At 38.7% G+C, this 20491-nt stretch overlaps 1 protein-coding gene across 2 annotated transcripts in view; it reads right to left on the reverse strand.

Annotated features, from left to right (window-relative positions):
- Positions 1-4430: 4430 nt before the first annotated feature.
- TMTC2 (transmembrane O-mannosyltransferase targeting cadherins 2) overlaps positions 4431-20491 on the reverse strand; it is a 422822-nt gene continuing 406761 nt past the window's right edge. For both annotated transcript variants that reach the window (XM_068276851.1, XM_068276852.1), the window contains one exon: positions 4431-9833. In XM_068276851.1, coding sequence (XP_068132952.1) covers positions 9654-9833 — 180 coding nt within the window. In that variant the 3' untranslated portion in view covers positions 4431-9653. The remainder of the gene's footprint in view (positions 9834-20491) is intronic.

Here is a 20491-nt window from a genome sequence, read left to right on the forward strand (position 1 = left end):
AACCTGTTTTGTAGGGCAAGGTGGACTTTCCAGAGTTTACAAAAGATTAAAGCAGTGGAAATTCACTATGCAGACATTTTAAATTTCTATCAAGAGTTTTTACAGAGAACCACAGGGTTAGGCTGTCCTCCGTTGAAATTAGTTTACAATGATTCTCCAGGGTTGCCGTGGTAAACATCTGATGTCCCAGGAAGAAGACCTGTACAGAACTATAACTACTTTATCTACACTCAGGCATTCATGGAAGAAAATGTAGTCTGAAAATCCCCCATCCATCTGTTATCATTAGCTGAACAAGCAATATTGCATGAAGGTGCCCAAGTCTTATCAAACCATACTTGGCATCCAAATGCTGAACACTGCATTAAGCTATAGGTATATAGAGTGGGTTTATCTCTAAACTGGTAGAAGCAAGCTTAACACTGGTCAATAATTCACATACTAAAATTATGTATTTTCCCATGTGAGTATTAAGAGTTCAGGAATCTGCACAATATACATCTAAATCTAAGAAGGCAGGTCTATCCCTTAAAGGGAAAAAGAGATTAACGTTTCACACAAAATAAACAGATCAGTCGATAGCTTGTAAAGAATAAATGCTCTACCTGATAATTTCGCCGCCCTGGTGTGCCTTTTTTAGTGTTTTTTTACCCATTATTGCTCCAGGAAAAATTAAATATGGCCCCCGGCTCAAATCCCTTCTGCTTCCGGGTTATGAGTTGTTCTGGATGTGCTGTCTAGGCTATATGAGACGAGGCTGCTATCTAGGCTATATGAGAAAGGTTGCAGCCTTTCATCTGTGTGCTTTCATTTTGGTATGATGTGCAGCTGCCTTTAGGAAGTCTCTCTCATAGGAATGAAACTGCAGTCATCATCAGTATCTGTGCAGACAGAGTGCACACAGATCATATTGCCACATGTGTCTGTTTCAGAGATTCTCTCAGCAGCAGCAGCCCCTCATGTCATCACAGCTCTCAGTATGCAAAGCAGGAAATCTGAGCCAGGAGGTGGCAGGCTTGGGCTTGAAAAGACTCCACAGAAGAGTGACTCAGCTCTAATGATTCCAGGTCAAACCTAGACTGAGCCAGTCGGGGATTCTTATCACAGCTGATAATAGACTAATTAAGCAGATAAGAATGAAACTAAAAGCAGGGTAGGTGTTTACTATCATGTTCCCACTGATAAATGTAATAAAATACATGAGGGTGCTTCATCTCTGGTTCTCTTTAATGTGAGAATGTGGCACCAGTATAGTGACAGTGTTCGTTTTTTTTAACCTTGACAGAAAGCGTTGAATGATGAGTAAACAATTTTCAGCTTATCCTCTCACCCTGTCCATATAATAAAAATGTCATCTATCTAGCAATGGGTATGTGATTTCTGCTGGAAAGGGTTGAGAAATCTCTATTCTAGGTCAGCTATAAATAGGTTAGCACACTGCGGTTCAATTTTGCTCCTTGTTTTGCTGGTTCCGTGAACCATGGGTGGCTGCCACTGCCGAAGGTGAAGAAATTGACTGTGCAAAAGAAATAGATAGTGTCATGTCTTTAGTGCTGTATTTTCATGCAAGGAGAAGAATCAAAGAAATATCTCAATCCAATTCCTTTGGAAAGTAATATTGCAAGAAAGTTCACATCTGTGATAACTTTTAGTGCAGTTGATGAATGATGTGAAGTTTGTCATTAAAAAAGTATTTTGCATCATGAATGAAACTAGCAATGTATTCTGACTAGTGGCTATATGCCATCTGTAGAAGGACATGTGTCTAGAAGTGTTTTCATGAGATACATTTTGTGAGAATTTCTGGGTGGGATTATAATCCAGTTTTTCGTAGAAGTGTTTTATTTGGGTTGACTTTTCCCCCTTTCTATACACTTATTATCTTTTGTTGTATATTAATATGTTGTCCATAAACACCACAGTACCCAATTTGTCTGCAGGAATGGTGGTGTTCTCATGGATATTTCATAGTTTATGCATTACTACTCGATGTATTACGTTTTTAAGTCATTTTTCTGTAAGCAGATAAATGACATAAATCACAGTCTAAAGCTGTTAATGCAAGTATAAAATCTAGAGTTTAAACCCAAAGATGGTGTGAAGTCATTGCATTTGTTTTTCTTCTTTTCACGTTTCAATACTTCAGAGGAGCACCCTTGCCATAGAAAAATAATCCCAGCTTTATGAAAAATTCCTTCACAACTGATAAAAAGTATACATAATGTAATTTGGTAGTTGGGCAGAAGGGAAGACCATTGGAGAGGAAGAACCAGGAATAAAATCAATTGTTCTTGTGAAGTGACAGTAAAAACAATACATTAAAACCATGCTGGACTAGGGATTCACAATGTCATATTAATGTAGTCCCTTAGTAATTTTCAAGATCTACAATGGTATCAGATTCTTCACACCTGCCTGCCTGACGTTCTCTACAACTGCAGCATTTGATTTTACAATTATTGGTCACCCTTAATATTGAATGTACTGCATTTCTGTGAGGAGTATGGCATTTTGAACAGGTGGGTTATTGTCTTTGTAGGTGGTTTTCACTAGAGCTGCGTCTTCTGGGGAATTTGTAGCACATGATGAACAACAAAATCTAACGCATTACGGTTTATCCTTGTACTCAAACTCACACATTCAGAACTGTCTTCTATATGTTACGGCCGGAACCTGACATCTGGCCACTTCGGGTTCTGGCCGGCCAAAATGCGAAGTAGCCGTGTTACAGTGGCCAATGTCAGAAACCAATCATTTTGGTGGCTCCATCTCCTCCCTCCCTCCTCTCAGCAGTCTCACCACTGGCAGCAATGGGTCCAGTATCCCTACCCACCGTCTATCTCCCATTGCACACCCGAGTTCATCACCACAGGGAAGCACTGCAAGGAGCAGGCAGTGGGAACGCTTCAGACATTGCTTCTACCTGCACCCACTCTGCAGTGCCCACATATCGGAATGAAAGTGGTGGCATGAACCCCTGCTTCTTGCAGTATTTCCTGGCGGTTACGAACGGAAACTTGTCATAGCAGGAAAGTGAACGAGGGGGAAGATACAGGGTGGGTATGGATACCAAGTGCCAGTGCCCAATGCCAGTGGTTAGAGGAGGAACCGGAGCCCTGGACTCTAATCACCTCTCACTATTATCCAACTTCTGAGAGGAGGGAGGCTGGGGGGAGGAGCCGGAGCCACCGGGAATGATTTGTTTCTGACATTGGCCGCAGTAAGACTGCCACTTTGCATTTTGGCCAGCCGGAACCTGAAGTGGCCAGACTTCAGGTTCTGGCCGTAACATATACTGTATATCAGTATGTTTTTATGTTACAAGCCAGTGTTTGTTGTTGTAATCCAATGAAGGAAAATCTAAAACAATTTTTAGTTGGTAAAGAAAAGAAAAAAAAAAGTTTCAAAATAAAACAACTTTCCTTTTTCCTACCACTTTGGCAGCAGTTTTTTTTTTTATTCACAAACTTTCAGAGTACAGCCACTGCTTATGAAGGCCCAACCACATAGATGGGCTTCATCACCATGCTCTTGGTGTTGGGCATATAATCTCATCATGGTTTGTGAAACTGAAATGAATACTACAGACTGCACAGTTTTGAGCAGAATGCCTATGTTTTTTTTTTTTTTTTTTTTTTTTTACTTCTTAAGACAAATGTCTACCCACAAAGTAAAATTGTGGTTTCCTCAGAATTTATCTCCCATTTATTTGGGTCAGCTTTTGTATTCTGCACAGATCTAACAGAGATGAGGAAACATTTTTTTTTCACTTTTTTTGCAAACCTGCAGCTGGTGAACAAATGAATAACGATTCTGTTTTGCATCTCACCTTAAGAAGTCACCACAATAGCAGACGTTAACCTACGCACCTGAAAGCAAGGTAAACATTCTACAAATACTTGGCATACAACTTTTTCTTTACAGTAACTTATCAGTTTGCAGAATGTGCTAGTTAAGCTACTAAAAATTGTTTTTTCTCTCACTTCAGTTGAGTTCACACACCAAGATGGATTTAGGCAAATGTCTAATATTGAACATTTCATGAACCTCCATGGCTGTTTGAAGTGAACATCATACAGGGTGAAAAAATACCTCTAATGAATCAGCAGCAGCCCCATGGTGGACAATCCACCATGATCTAGACCAGTGATCTGCAAACTTTGCTCTCCAGCTGTTATGGAACGAAAAGCCCTACAATGCATTTGTCTTTATGAATCATGACTGTGGCTGTCAGACTCCCACAATGCATTGTGGAACTTGTGGTTCCTTAACAGCTGGATAGCCAAGTTTGCAGAACACTGCTCTAGACAGTCATCTTGATAAAATGATTAAAAATATGCATGAAACAAGTTGTTTCAGTAAAAATCAACAAACAAACCTGTCACAAATAAAGGTGATTAAATGAGAAAAGACAGATGTGTTCCATTCATTACAAAATTTACTTCCAATACACTGCAAATTGTTTCTATAAAATAACAGTATGAAACAAATGCTCAGGCTGCTCCAAGTTGATCCAAGAACCTGCTTTAATGCAAAGACCCTGTCATAAAAGTCTAAAACCCTGTTAACACAATAGTAATGGTCTTCAGTTTAATTAACAGAAAAATAATTTAAAGAAAACTTGGATTATGTATTTTTTTTTTTTTACAACTGGCATCTCTATTTGAAGAAACAGAATTTATTCTAACAAGTGCAAATGTTTGAAAAGGCAAGCCATATGAATAAATATTTTATCAAGTATGAACATTTTCTGTATAAATTTGCAAACACAATAAAATATCCTACATGTAAAAAAAGATGCATTGACTTCTATATCTGAAAAATACTGGCTTTTAATGTCACACAGTGATTAAAGGAAAAAAAATCAATGCAAATTAAAAACCAAATAATACATTTGGGGCAATGACTAAAGAGGCATAAAGCAACAGAATGGTGGCAAATTGCCAGTTTTCAAAACCAGTATAAATTTGATTGAGTTATATGGCAAATGTGCTCTACTGAAAAGATAAGAAAAAGTGATTTCCAACAAAACAAAATTAAAATTAAAATGTTGATGATGCAGCTGGCAGATTGCCTTGCGTACTTTGTCATGTGTCGAACAGCTTATTGTACAGTCTGCAGGCAGTAAAAAAACAGAAGACTTAGAAGCAAATCGCAGCAGATGGTAATACAACAAACTGGACTGTACTCCACAGGAAGTACTGAACAAAAGCACAATATAAATCCTGTTTGTTGCATTAGAAAGTGCACAAATGTGCTTCAATGTTTACAAGACTAGATGTTTGCTAAATATGATTCAGTGTGGTTGCAGTTAATCTGACTCCTGACAGAGACTTTTCAGTTTTTAAAATTTGCAAAAATAGTGAAATAAAGACAAAAGGCAAGTTAAAAATATAAAAAAGGAGGTACTATTGGCTATTAAAGGGGATTTCCAGATCTTAGTAACATTTTCTGTACCATTAAAATATCTATAAACAAACATATCTGTAAGGCCATGTTCCCAGGGTTGCACTGCGGTGTAACGCCATTTTGTACTGCGGCTTACCACGCTGCAATGCACCATCTATGTGACGTTTGCTGTGCAGCATTGCGTTTCCGCAAAACACTCGCGTTAAAGGGAATGTGAAGTGAAAATCAACTTAAGATATATTGACTTATATGTGTAATATAGCTAAGAAATAGAACATTAGTAGCAAAGGCAAGAGTCTCATTTTGTTTGCAGTACATGAAGAGTTAAGAAACTTAACTTGTTATCTATGCAAAAGAGCTTATCCGAGCTCTCCGAACAAACTTTGGTTGGCTACAGTGCTATTATCTGAAGCACTTATACATCAAAGAAACAGTGAAAGACAACTTCAGATAAGATTTTACTGCAGGGAAGTTCAAAGGGTCATCAACTCTGCTCTGTTTCATAGTTTAAAATGCAATGCAGGGTGTAGCTTGAAAATTGCAAGTATTAGAGAATGATGCAATGTTATTAAAAAACGCTATATAACTGAAAATAAAAATATGAGACCCTTCTTTGTTACTAATGTTCTATTAATTATCCGTACTACACATACAATTCATTATATCATAAGATTTTTGTTCACTTCAGTGTCACTTTAAGGGTTACAGTGAAACATGCTTTTTATTGAACTGTATGCTTCACTGTATGTGATGCAATGTCCTGCACAGTCCATTACATTGCATTACTGCCATTTCAGGGAACACAACAGCCACTGTGAACAAGGCCTCAAAGTCCGGGAACATTTTGTTCTCATCTATACCTTGGTTATGGCTGGGCATGCTATGTAAATTCATCTTTTTAGGTAAAGTACATCCAGGCATTGTTGTGGCTTACCACATTAGGCAGCTGCATATGTTCAGACTGAACTTGGCTGAAAAGGGAGGCAGAACGGTTCTTTTGATTCCTGGTAAACCTAGTTAAACAGCATCCATATAAATAAAAACTATAGATCTCAGATACAAGAAAACAAAAATCACAGATTGTAAAATGCAATTTATTCATTTAAGGGAATTTTGTTGCTACCAGCAGTCACTAAAATATGGAAAACCCTTTAATGTTGAAAATAGTGCTATTGTAGAGTCAGGAAGTATAACTTGCTAAGTTTTTTTATAATTGAATCCTATAAAATCAAATGGTTCCAAATAAAATGTTTGCAGAGTGTTTGTGGTCCCAAGCAAATTGTAATTCTTGAATTTGAAAGCTAGAAAACAATGAAAGAAAATATAGCCCTAATATTTTTTGTACTAAAATATATATTTTATTTCTCTAAAAAATAAAAAAAAAATCAATAAGAATTTTAAACCGCACACACAAATTAGAAAATCGTGATCTATTTCACAATCATTCTATATGTCATACCATGGGTCAGTAAACCTAAAATGTTGCCCTGTACAAAGAACTGCTAACATTCACAAACATATATATACTGTACAACAGTGAAAGAATGTTAGTTTTATAAAATAGTATTCACCACTTGCCTTGCAAGAGGATAAAAATTAAGACGGTATAATATAGATTTATGAATGTTATTGTTTTATAAATTAGTTTGTAAAGTAGATTTAAATGACCCTCCTACTCTAAGCAAAATGCAGTGCATACATTTTTTTTCCTCACTAACGTAGTAAACAAAAGCTAGTGTTTAGTAAACAACACAGCATCATAATTGTATTTAGCGAACAAAAATTGCTATTTTTACCTGGTAGTTCGCTTCAGTAGTCTCAGTAGATGTAAACCGCTGCATCCTCACCGCAAACGAGGAGTTTAGACCCCCCAAATCCCGGGGCAAAATCCCACTACTTTCTTAGTCGTGGATTTTGCTGCCCAGGAGGCAGAGCTTTCAGCTGCAGCTCTGCCTCTACTGATGTCAATCGCCGTGCGGATCTCCGCCTCTCCCTGCGGCAATCCAAGGCGACTGACATCAGTAGAGGCAGAGCTGCAGCTGAAAGCTCTGCCTCTTTCAGGAAGCGCCGGCCGGATTGCTCCAGAGATCTGGGGGGTCTAAAGCCCTTGTTTTGCGGAGGGGATGCGACGGTTTACATCTACTGAGAGTGCTCAAGCGAACTAGAAGATAAAAATAGCAATTTTTGTTTGCTTCAGTCTCTATTTAATAACTGCAGGAATAGAATAATGGGGTGCACTTACAGATGCACTAATTTGCCCTTCTTGACTGTTAAGTGAATTAACCTCCTGGGCGTTACGGACGAGCTAAGCTTGTCCAGTAACGCTGCGGTTAATTGCTCAGGCCCTGGTGGCCCGATTTGCATAATTATTTTTTTTAAACACGCAGCTAGCACTTAGCTAGCCGCGTGTTTTCCTGATCACCGCCGATCTGCCGCGAAAGAGGCCCCCCGCGCAGACCCCTTGTGTAGCCTGGCCAATCACCACCAGGCTGCGCCATGGGGTGGATCGGGACTCCCCCTGACGTCATGACGTCAGTCCGATCATCGCCATGGCGATGGGGGAAGCCCTACAGGAAATCCCGTTCAGAACAGGATTTCCTGATGGTATTAACGCCGTCGGCGATCGGAAGGGTGGGAGGGAGAGAGCAGGGACTGGAGAATCATGTAGATAGTGCTACGCTAGCTACATGACAAAAAAATTAGGTTAAAAAAAAACCCTCTCGTGGCTGTGCACTGCAAGTAATCAAAACGCCAGGGAGGCTAATAATTAATTCTCCCTCTTATCTTCGTCTTGGGTTTAGGAATTGTCATTGGATTAAGTTAAATCATATTAGTACGTTTTGCTCCTTTTTAAATAGTAAAATATTTAACTTAATAAATTTCAGAATTCCAATGAATGAAACTGAAAAATGTGCCTGGTGTGTCATTATCTTTGAGTAACACTAAAGATAGACATGGTTGTAAAGCTGTGGGGTAAAAAAAAATGCTTTGTTTTCAATTCACAATCAGTTACTATTGTAACTATTAACATCTTTGGGAGATACACAAAAGCTTTTCATATTTTTTTTTTAAATGTTTTACTATACACTTGGTTAATGACTTCTTGTAAAAGTCAATAAGAAATGTTCCGTTTCCGTTATATAAGTATTTTATTTTATTTTTTTAAAGAAAATATTTAAGTTTTAGGAAAGATGAGTATTCATCAGTGGTCTGCAATGTAAAAAAAATAAAAAAAAATACATGTGCTAAAAAGGTTGAGGTTCTGAAGGTGTCCAAAAAAGAACTGGATGAACTGAAGATTTTAATTAACTACACTTCTTTGAAAAAGACTGTATGCATTTTACATTTCTGGCCAAGTGTCCCTTAAATGATGAGTGAAAAATTCTCACAAACATAACTTAGCTGCACCAGGAAGCGAGGGAGTTGGGCCAATCCATCAGTGAACAACTACATGCTGGTTGACTGGCTCAGCTACTAGTAGTGGTGGATTTGCCAAAATCCTCTTTGCTGGGGCCAATAGCACATCAGTCAACACTTCTTAATCCTATCTGCCAATAAACACGGAATGATAATATAAAAGAGCTGAAAATCTTTGAGACATTGTAACACTAATAAATTATTAAAACTCCCAATATGACTGGCATTTATTCTGTAAAGCACTGCATTTGCTAAAAGTAGTACCATACATACTGCATGAAAAAGAAAGTATTGTATGATTGGAAAAATCACTGGCCAAGCTAAAGAGGAAAGAATTATAACTCCCCCATTCCAGAGGAAAACTGATGTAATATTTCAGAATATATTTTGATTTTTAACAGAACATTTAGTAAACTTAGTGAATTAGCTATGAAATAGAATTATTCCATGTAAGCTTTTTTTTTTAGTAATGATAATTATTTATACCGTTATATCTCAGTTTATAGGCTACCATCATCTTCAACCTACTTAAGAAATATTCACAACCTGTTGCATTGCAATGAAGACAAATCTCACTTTAAGTGCCTTTCGTTTGTATGGGCTGATACAAGCATTGCCTATTCCCTTTTTTAAAGATTCATATTCATCCTCATCGTCATAATTTCCCTTTATCACACATGAAACTACTTTTCAAAAAAGCAGAAGACTCTCCTAGCAGCAACTGGGTTCTCCAACATTTGCAGGAAGCTTAGCTCACAGCACCTCTGTTTCCTGCATGTCCAATTGTATTAACTAACGTTTGGTCAAAAGTCTTTAGTCCTTTACTGTCACGTTTTTGACGTTTTTAGACCTTGTTTTTCCATGATATTCCACAGTTTTCGAAGATTAGACTGGGTGATGACATCATCTGGTTTGAACTGAAGAGCTCGGAGGTAGTTTGCTTCTGCCTCTTCTAATTTGCCATTGAGATGAAGAATAGCTCCCAGATTCATCAAAGCAGCAGGGTACTAAGAAAAAAAGAAAAAAAATTACAAATCCTCCAAGTCTGCCATTAAACTAACAAATGGAATATTGGTGTTGGTGTTCAAATTTGGGAGATTGAATTTGGAAACCCAAATTCTCTGGCATACCACACCAGCACTAAAAGCAGAGGACAGGGTCACAGAGAGTTCACTTGCCTGAGGTTCTTGCCACGCTTCATGTGACTCTGGTGCTTCCTCCTTCTGACTTATAAGGAGGAAGTATCAGAGACACAGGAAGTGCAGCATTAACTGCAAGTAAGTGACCTCCAGCCCTAATTCATGCCTTCATCATCATATGGCTGGAATATTGCAATACTCTCTGCATAGGCCTTCCAAACACAAACCTGCATCGCCTGCAATTAGTATAGAATGCCGCCCAAGGCTGTAAACAAACCATCCCCGTTTTTGCTATAGAACACTGATCCTTCATTCTTGCCACTGGCTATCCATAAAGATGGAGAAGCCTCTAAGATTGGTCTATTAACATTTAAATATTTACACAATTTGCACTATGGATACAGTACCTGAAAGATTTGTTGCATCTGCATACTTCCCACAATCTTACAGCAAAATGTTCTAATAACTTAGTCACTGCCAGAGTCCACCTAAAAACCTTTGGAGACATAGCCTTCTGTCATGCTGCCCCTACACTTTGGAACTACTTACCACACCCAATCAGGATATCTTGATCTCTGGAAGCATTTTAGTCCATATTGAAAAGCCACCTAGTTTGCATTTGCAAATACTTAACTATATCCTCTAACACAGACCACAAGGCAACTATAAATTGATCTCAGACAGATCTATGCGTTTTGAGTTCTATGATAGGAAATTGCTTTACAAATGTTATTGTATTATATTATTATTATTATTATTAACATAATGCTATTTGCATAGGTATGTATATGTTCAGTTGATGTTGAATTCGGGAGACTGAATTTAGAAACCTGAATTCTGCCGCACACCACACTTTTGTACATAAAGCAGTGGATAAGGTCATGAGGAGTTCACTTACTAAGGTCTGAACTCCCTATCCTTAGTTTTGCTGATTGAGATTTGAGCTGCTTTGCTGTCAAACATATCAACCTCTGATGATAGAACCTCAGTTTTGCCAATAGTTACTCCTGAAGCTCTGCTAAGCATGCATTTATTTTTTGGAGAAGGGCCTGTCACACCAGGTTTGAATGATAAATATCCTCTTCTACAAAAACAATGAATGGACAAATATCCTCTTCTACAATTACCTCCTCACATTCAAGTGTACAAGACTTCTCATGTGCCTTACCCCTCCTCTGGAATGCCCTTCCACAGCACATCTGCCACTCTCCCACCTTTGAAATCTTTAAACACTCCCTCAAAACCCACCTTTTCCGACAACCATATGCTCTATCTTAGGCAGTGGCGTAGCTATGGAGCTATGGGCCCCCGGTGCAAGTTTTACATTGGGCCCCCCCGGCACTCTATACATAACACTTGATGTGGCACAACAAAACCTACCAAGGTCATCCACAGTATTAGAGGAGCAAAAAGGGGATGGGGAACAGTTTGTTAATGATTACTACTATTAAGAGCATCTATAGAAGTGATTATTACTAGCACAGGACCAATAAACAGCTAATACTTTGGTTGAGGAAGAGCCCAATGGGGCCCCTCTGGCCCAAGGACCCAGATGCTGTTGCTACCTCTGCAACCCCTATTGCTACGCCACTGATCTTAGGCCATGCACCCTTCAATCTCGCATCTAGATTTATTTCTTACTAAATAACCTAATCACGCACTGCCTGTATATATACACTGTATACTTCCCCCACCTCTTGTTTCCACCCCATTCCTTTAGATTGTAAGCTCACAAGGGCAGGGCTCTCACCCTATTGTGTCTTGGAATGTTATTCATTTAATAGCTTGCACTCTGTTATACATTAATACATTTTAGTCATGTTAAATTTGCTATTGTAATAACCAGTTCTGTATTTTGTACCAGTGTCCATATTTGATGTATATCGTCTGTATCATTACGTACCCCTTGTTTGTTTTATTACATTGTACAGCGCCACAGGCTATTTTGGAGCTTTATAAATAAATAATAATAATAATAAACATAGTTTGGTGTCAGATACCATTAAACACTCAGAACACAACAGAAACATGACCAATGCCTAGACTTTGGAAAAGACAGAAAAAACTGTCACACATGAGCATAGAGAGCAATAAAACCTCAAGTTCTATCATTTCAACACCCTGTAAATATATTTTATTGCTCTTTTTATTATTGTGTGCATACAGTAATCTAGTCAAAATTCCAGCACTGATGCGACGCCTATCAATTTTAATCATGAAGAACAAGCAAACAGATTTTACATTCTGTGAGAGTATTTTCCACCTTGCTCTTTTGCCACTTATGCTGCCTAAAGGTTGTGGGCTTTTCGAAAACCGTACTAGATAATACACACATTTTAATATTTGAATCTGATTTTTAACTACTATCTTTATTGCCAAAACATATTAGGTGTAACTTGAGGACAATAACATGCTTTTAGGACAAAAGGTGCAGTCTCCAAAGGATTTAGAAAGGGTCACTTAACAGGTAAAAATGTGAAAGATTGATTTAACCTGACACAAACATGTAAGCTGTGTTTTGAATGGAGCAGTTACAAATCCTTTCGCAAGAGTATAAAGAATTATTTCTGCGACTTGAACAATCCCTACTCATGAAATGTACTATCCAGTTACATAAAGGTCTGATTAATAGAGAAAGTCACAGACAGAGATCATCTACATTCCAGCTTACAACTAAAATGTTTCAAGAAGGAAACATAATTAAAGAGGAACTCCAGTGAAAATAATGTAATAAAAAAAGTGCTTCATTTTTACAATAATTATGTATAAATGATTTAGTCAGTGTTTGCTCATTGTAAAATCTTTCCTCTCCCAGATTCACATTTTTACATGTATTACATGGTGACATTTTTACTGTGGGCAAGTTATGTAGCTGTTTCTAGCTGCTCTGGCTGTTACAGACAGCTGTAAACAGCTAATTCCTGTCTGTGAACATTGTTACATTGTGGCAGTTTGCCCAGCGTACCGCGGTACTCAGAGTTTCTTGTGGGAGGGGTTTCACCACAATATCAGTCATACAGCGCCCCCTGATGGTCTGTTTGTGAAATGCAATAGATTTGTCATGTAAAAGGGGGTATCAGCTACTGATTGGGATAAAGTTAAATTCTTGGTCGGAGTTTCTCTTTAAGTATGAAGGCAATAAACAAGTCATCCCACAAGCAAGTAATTGACTCAAATGGTAGAAAAGAGGAATACCTGAGCTCAACGTTATTGCTCGGATATTGACAGCCTGATGTCTTGCTTTTCATATATTTGGGTTGTCCCCATTAAGTTTTATGTTAAACACAGAAAACCGATGTGAGATGGATCAGTACCATGGAGGTTTCTGTTCTCTATACAACTTGACATTGCAGAATATAGTAAATCAATGCTGAATACTTCTAATAAAGGTGCAGTAAATTCCTCTTCAGCACATGTCTACCACAACATGGTTCAACTATTACTTCTATTCTAGCATTGATCATCTTAGTTATAAAAGTGAGAACGAATACAACACACTTCCGTTATTGATTTTAGACTTTTCTTATTTTTGGGGGGATTCTGGCATGTCATTATTTACATCAACAAATTGTTATTCTATACATTTACTAATCACAATCTAACTGCAGAGTGCTTATCGGTTATCCCTTATCTCTGAACTGCGTGTTTTACAAACATCCTTTCTAACCTCCCTGTGGTTTTTAATCTATGTACAAATGGATTTTTTTTATTGTCCTAGAAACCAAGTACAAGGTAGTTTCCCATGATATTGCCGATAAATCTGCTGGGCTAGATCAGTCTTGTCCACATTTTCTTCTATTGTACTTTTTTCACCGGTGCTTCAATTGCTTCTACATCCTCCACTCGGCATAGAGCAGGCATACTGTGTTCTCTCCAGTGTCTGCAGCAGACTCTTATGTTACCATTGCTCATGGTTTCTCTGTGACTCCCCCTCTTCCCCCCAAAAAAATATCCAGGCACAAACCCCTTGGCATACACAGCACACAAAGGGAGGCCCCCAGTGCTGCCAGGCTGTTGAGTACCTCCACCCATCCCTCTGAAAGCAGGATATAGTCATGTGGGAAAGGAGATAGAGCCAATTAACAAAAGAGGATTGGACAGTGGCAGGCTAAGCCAAGAGAGGGGCCTAGGACCCACTAGAGCACTTTCAGCAGGGATTCAGAATTGCTGACAATTGCTGATTCCAGCTGCTGCCTGTTCAAAAGTGATTTTGCAGTGTGTTACTAACTGAACCAACCCCTACCCCCAAAAAAGAAAAACTGAAATAGAAAATTCCTAATCGTAATCACTTTTGCAATTGCTAGCACTATATAAAATTGAGAAGAAGCAAGAAGTTTTAAATCAGGATGATACCATTTATTGGCTAACTACAAATGAATAAGAATAAACAAGCTTCCGGCCTTGCAGCCTTCGTCAGGTTTATATCCTAACAGGATATAAACCTGACGAAGGCTGCAAGGCCGGAAGCTTGTTTATTCTTATTCATTTGTAGTTAGCCAATAAATGGTATCATCCTGATTTAAAACTTCTTGCTTTTACTGATGGCTAACACGGTACAATACCCTACTGCTATATAAAATTGCTACAAAGTATGCCAGGAATTACTTTACAAAATGCTAGCAAAAACGCTGCGTGATTACGACTACCATCACCAATCTGCAGTGTGTCCCCGGCTTCATACAGCATTTCTCATGTATGAAAAAGGGAATTTCTGCTTTTTCCGTCAGTTCATAGACCAACATACACAGCAGTAATGGTCAACAAAAACAAACCAGCAGAAAAAAAAAAGCTTATGGTCAGTTTTAGAAACTCCTTGCCAGCTGCAAAACTGACACAAATATAATCTAAATAGAAGTTACAAACAGACTTGTGTGAAACGGACATATGATTACACCGATTTTTAATGAAAGTGCAAAGTCCATTTTGAAATTGGATTTAAGTGATAAAGAAAAGTTTTGATTCTCCCTTTTAGGGGCGCATAACAGTTTTAAAATATGTCACAGTGTCCGTATTGCAATTACTGGTTTAAGCTGGATTAAACACATCAAAGTACATAGCAGACTTTCACAGAGTCATATTTACATGCAATTTAAACCACTTTACAGTAAAAATGAACTAATTTATAACTTGCCATGGCCTGAAGCCATTGTCCTACAATAAAATGTTCAAAGAGCCAGCACAGACTCTGAAATTCACATCTTTAATTTGATCTGAAATTTACAGGAGCCATGGGAGTTTACCGGGAGGCTATTAACAACATCAGGAAAAATATATTTAATTAAAGTTTTATTTTGATTTGGAGCTCTACCAACACTGCCCAAAGCCTGGAAAAAAAGGAGTAAATGAGAAGAAAATGCTGGGGTTTCTGAGTCTTTAGCAAGGCTGTATTGCAGAGCGGTTACTTCATACATTTTTATGCAATTTACCTATAGCTCCTGCTTAGGCTTTTCAATAAACTAAGATGGTCGCAAAGACCTAATATTTTTTGTACATATGTTTCCTAAACCGATTGCCGTTGACGTGCCAGATCAGAATCTTATGTCTATGGATGCCAGGCAGTCAAGCCTGGGGGTCTCTGTTGTCTTCATAGGTGTTAGCAGAGTTCTTTTCATGAGAGCCAAGTATGCTCTCTGATAAGGCCTGTGTGGTTAATTAACTTGTTCAAAAGAAGTCCCTTTCCTGGCCAGTGACACCAAGGTGCGAAAGCTCTCCAACAGTAAGCCCCAAATGGCAAGTGGTACTGCCTTTTGAAGAGACCGGATAAACTCAGCATGAGACCAGACTGCCTGACTCCATCAGAAGCAGACAGAAAAAGAAGGCTGTATATGATTTTTTTTCCTATTTACGGAATACCGTATCTAGGATAGTTATGAGATTTGTATCATTGGGTTTGTAGGGTCTTGCTGAACGTTTTGATACCAGTCTTGAGGGGCAAGGGGTACGCTACAACCAAGTTATTAAACTTCTCAGGAACTGGACCCTCTACCCTAATCAAGTCTGATGTCATAGGAATGGTCATAATCTGAGGAATATTGATCTGTTATCAGCGCAAATGTGGCATTTATCGGTTTTGAATTACAGCGTTTTATAAGTTGAAACCTAAATCTCTCGCAGAGGGAATGAAATGTGATTGGTTTGTGAACTGGAGGGGGCTGGCTTTGTTCCACCCCCAAAACTAGCTTCCATAAAACCAGGGTGCATACAGGGAGGGGCATTCCTCCAACTCCATCTTCATGTGAGCCTGCCGCTGCTTTGAGGAAGAGTGGCGGCCATCTTGTCTGAACTTTGGCTCCTGAACTGAAACTAAGAACTGCACGTGTTTTCCCAGAAAGGACATATTTCCACAAACTTAAGTATTTTCTTCCCTTATTTTTCATCTTCCATACTGTGCTATTATTTGTCGCTATAATTGTTGATTTTAACGATTTTCTGTATATATGAATTATTTATATTGCATTTATAATAAACAACGCTAACGTCATTTATTTGTTCGGTTACACCTATTATTCAGCAACACAAAACCGAACCTAGCTTCTGAAGAGTCACTACTATTGTTGATAGGTAGATAAAATAGAGTGTGGTTGACCGTTTTTATTTGCAGGTCTAGAATCAGCCAGTCAGTGGGTTCCTCTGTCCCATTTGAACAGAGGTGGTGGGTGGCAGTTATACCCTGAAATAGTGTGCAATTTGTAATACCGTAAACTCACAAGCTCCCTTCTAGTCTATCTGCTGCTAAAATCCCAGCGGTTTCTGCGCACCGATTGCGACCACAGATTGCATGGTCTGTGTGCTGAAACCGATTGGAAAGCATTGTGCGGTCCGGCCACTAGGGGGCTTGTGATAATATCTAACATCTCCACTAGGATATCACACAACACAGGGAGGGATCACACTTGTGTCTACAGAAAACCCAGATGATTCCTGGCAAGCAATTTTCCAAACCATATGTGTTTGTCTGAACCCTGCCTTATGGACAGATTGTGAAACACAGCCATTAGAGTTAGTTCCCACTGCAAAACGTAATTGCTTAGTGATTGCAATTTTACAGTGTGATTTTCAGAGTGATTTTTAAAGGAATGGGTGTTTTTGTACATTCCTTTAAGCTGAATCACTCTGAAAAATGCTACTTGCAGCAAGATTTCAATTTCCTAAAAATTGCAACGCTGCTGTGGTGAACCCCCTGATAAGTTGACACTGCACTAACGCTTTGCTGATCGCTGGCAATTAGCAAGCTTAGCGCAATTGCCCCCAATATGGGTCAGACCAAAGTAAATTAGCAAACCTGGGCAGGATTCTTCTTTTAAACTGTCTGCTTCTAGTTGCTAAAATATTGCACTTCCAAGCTGTGTTTTAATATGATACAGATGAGGTTACTGAATGGTTAGTAAACTAACAGTTATGTCATTGCAATATTATGTAATGGCCAACAGTAAGGATTTTTAGAAAATATATTCCCAGATTTACTTGAAGGGACCCTGAGCAGAGAACATGGGTATGCATTTAAAGTGAACTTCCAGACTAAACATCTACTCAGCAGCACTGAAAAGGCTTGGTGTTTCTTTAACAGTTTCACAGCATCAGAACTTTGTTTTTCTTATCCAAGCCTCATTTTTAGCTGCACGGAGGAAATCTGCCCGGGAATTTTTCGCCTGATGCTGTGCAAAGCATGATGGGATTTCTGATGTTGTTCTCATTCTGCTGTTTTGGTGCAATTTTTTTTATTTTGAATTTGAGATTTTAAGCCTAGCGCGAGCAGCTGGGAGGGCTGATCAGGACACAGGACAGTTGGAACGGTGTCTCATGCTCCCTGTCACCTCCTTTAAACCAAAAAAATGGCTGTCCCCATGAAATCACAAAAATTTGCCTGTTCTTTAAAAACAGGGTGGGTAAGAGATTATATTACCTATCTATTTTAATTAACATAACTTAAGCATACACATGTCTATTTAGTAATAAGGATACACTCAACAGCCCTTTATGTAAGCATTATTCCTCCTGATCTTGCCGCTAAATTACATTGTTATCAGCGAATCTAAAAGAAAGCTACTCTGTGACCCGGAAAAGGAAGATTGCGGGTTCTCTCTGCGTATTAGATTTTAAAGTTAGATATGTTCTAATTAATTTCATTGGCATGCATGAAAAAATGTAATCTAAAAAACTGCATAAAAACTGGGCACACAAAATATAATCGCTATATCAGAGGGGGGGAAAAAAATCAAGTATGGCGAAAAATGCTTACTGTTCATACACTTTAAACGCTGTGTGCACAAAGGGTCACATGGAAGAGTCATCATGCATGCGAGCACCCCGATACGGAATTCATGCCTGATAATGACTGGGGTTTTAATTAGAATGACTAGTAAGCATCTGCATTTCAGTGTATTATAAGTTATAATCACACAGCAACATGCTACAATGGTACCACAATGGGCTCATTCACATTGGTGTGTTGGCACTTCGGTACATCCAGTTCCATTGTAACAACAGGTATCAAGCTGTCTGCTTCAAGGCAATCAGTGTTTTCCCCAGGCTCTTTTAGCCAGGTGCTCCACCCAGCTAATTTTGGTGAGCACCCGGCTGTCATCGGCTCGCCTCCTCATCCTCTTATGCTGTAAGCAAAGTTGCACAGACCCTGAATCACCCCATCGTGTCTCCTCTGGCTACTTTTCCATGCCATCTGGCTAGAAAAAAATGTTGTTGTTTTTTTGGGGGGGGGGGGGGGGGGGGGCGAACACTGACAATGCACACATTATGCCCATATAAAAAGTGATAAGGTAAAGTGTGCAGCAACATGCATCTTACTATATTAGGAAGTACTAAATACGCACATTTTTAAATTCCTTGCAGTCTGCCACATGCATAACAATTAACCCCATTTGCCAGAAAGAATAGATGTTGATATGCCCAGGTGTACCAGGAATTCCTAAACTAGGCCCTTAGAGCATTTCTCACTCTGCATATTCCAAATGAAGACTGGATAGTTTTACAAGAAATGATATAATACACTTATAAAATACACTTATGCTGATCACTGATCTGCTGACTGAGCAAGCGAAAGCTGCTGCTCTATTGTTTTGAGTAAAGGACAAGACATGATAATCCCTTGTATAATTTCTTACCGCTGATTAATGAGATTTTTCACTTTATCTAATCCCCACTTCAGTTTATTGATAATTAAAAGATAACGATTCCGCAAGCTCTAGGATACAGCTTTTCATGCCATCGGATGCCGTCACTGAGCCCACATCCGGCACTAGCGCTTGTTTCTGGCATCTCAGGCAGAGCAGTATGTCTGCTGTCTTCATTCCTGAAAGCTTAGCAGAAGAAACTACTCTCTGCTCAGAATTGTATCTTTGTACTGAGAGTCAGTGAGTAAATTTTACAACAGAGTTACATTCAAATAGTCAAGGATGTAGAACATTTAGGCTAGGTTCACAGTGGGTATCATTTTGCATTCACTGTAATAGTAAAAATTGCAATGCAACAAGAAAGCGATGACACACATTATCCTTGTGCACACAGTCAACGAAAAGTATGCTTCCCTGTTACTGTGCACGGTTTTAGCCCCAGATGAGTTTATAATCTGTTATAGATAGAATTTGAGGCTCACTGCCTTATTCACTCACCCTTTGTCTACTCTCCTAGGGTTTCCATCCCACTTCCCCTAGATTTTAAGCTTGCAGGGCAGATACCTCCCCCCTAGCTTTTCTTGTGTGTGCTGTAATTTATGATATTAACATGTACTAGTACTAGTGAGGTTTTAAACCATACATCGACTATGTATGTATTTGTACTGGTGTTGCCAGCTATCCTGATTGTCCTGTGTGTTGAGCTACTCGTGTACCTATGCTTCCCACAATTTGTTTGGTACTATGTACAAAATTAGAATAATATGGAAGCCAGTGGTGGTTTTCATGTAAAATTCTACCTACCTGTCTGCCAAGCTGCTTTTTTTTAAATGTATTTATGTAGCCTAACATCTTTCCCAGTGCTTTACACAGTATTTAGTCACATCTCTAACTGTCCCTGAGAGAGATTCAAAATCTAATCACTATGACATCAATATGTCCATCTTAAACCCATTTTGGGAAAAAACAATGAACTTATCTGTAAGTTTTTGGAAGGCTGGAGAAAATGGGGTTAACATACAATCTCCATGCAGATGGTGTCCTGGCCCACATTCAGATACCCTGCCTGTAAGGTGAGAGTTCTATACACTATGTCACTCCCCTATCATTAATATATTCTGAGCTTGTAAGCCAGAACTAGTATACAAACCAACGGTTCTGACTTCTGCATTCAAACAAGCGGAGAACATACAGACTCGAGACCCCATATGCAATTCACTCTTTCTCCTGAGTTTTCTCCAAGGTGAATTTTTCATACCTTGTTATAAAATGCCTTTTAAGCTACCAGCAAGCAAGAAAGTACTCACAAAAAATAATAGTACTTTTCACTAACTTTTGGGAACTTTTTCAGCTTTGAAATGCTAAAAAAAAAAGTTATTTTAAAGAAAACACGAAAAT

The sequence above is a fragment of the Hyperolius riggenbachi genome, chromosome 3 (genome assembly GCF_040937935.1).
Source record: "Hyperolius riggenbachi isolate aHypRig1 chromosome 3, aHypRig1.pri, whole genome shotgun sequence".
NCBI lineage: Eukaryota > Metazoa > Chordata > Amphibia > Anura > Hyperoliidae > Hyperolius > Hyperolius riggenbachi.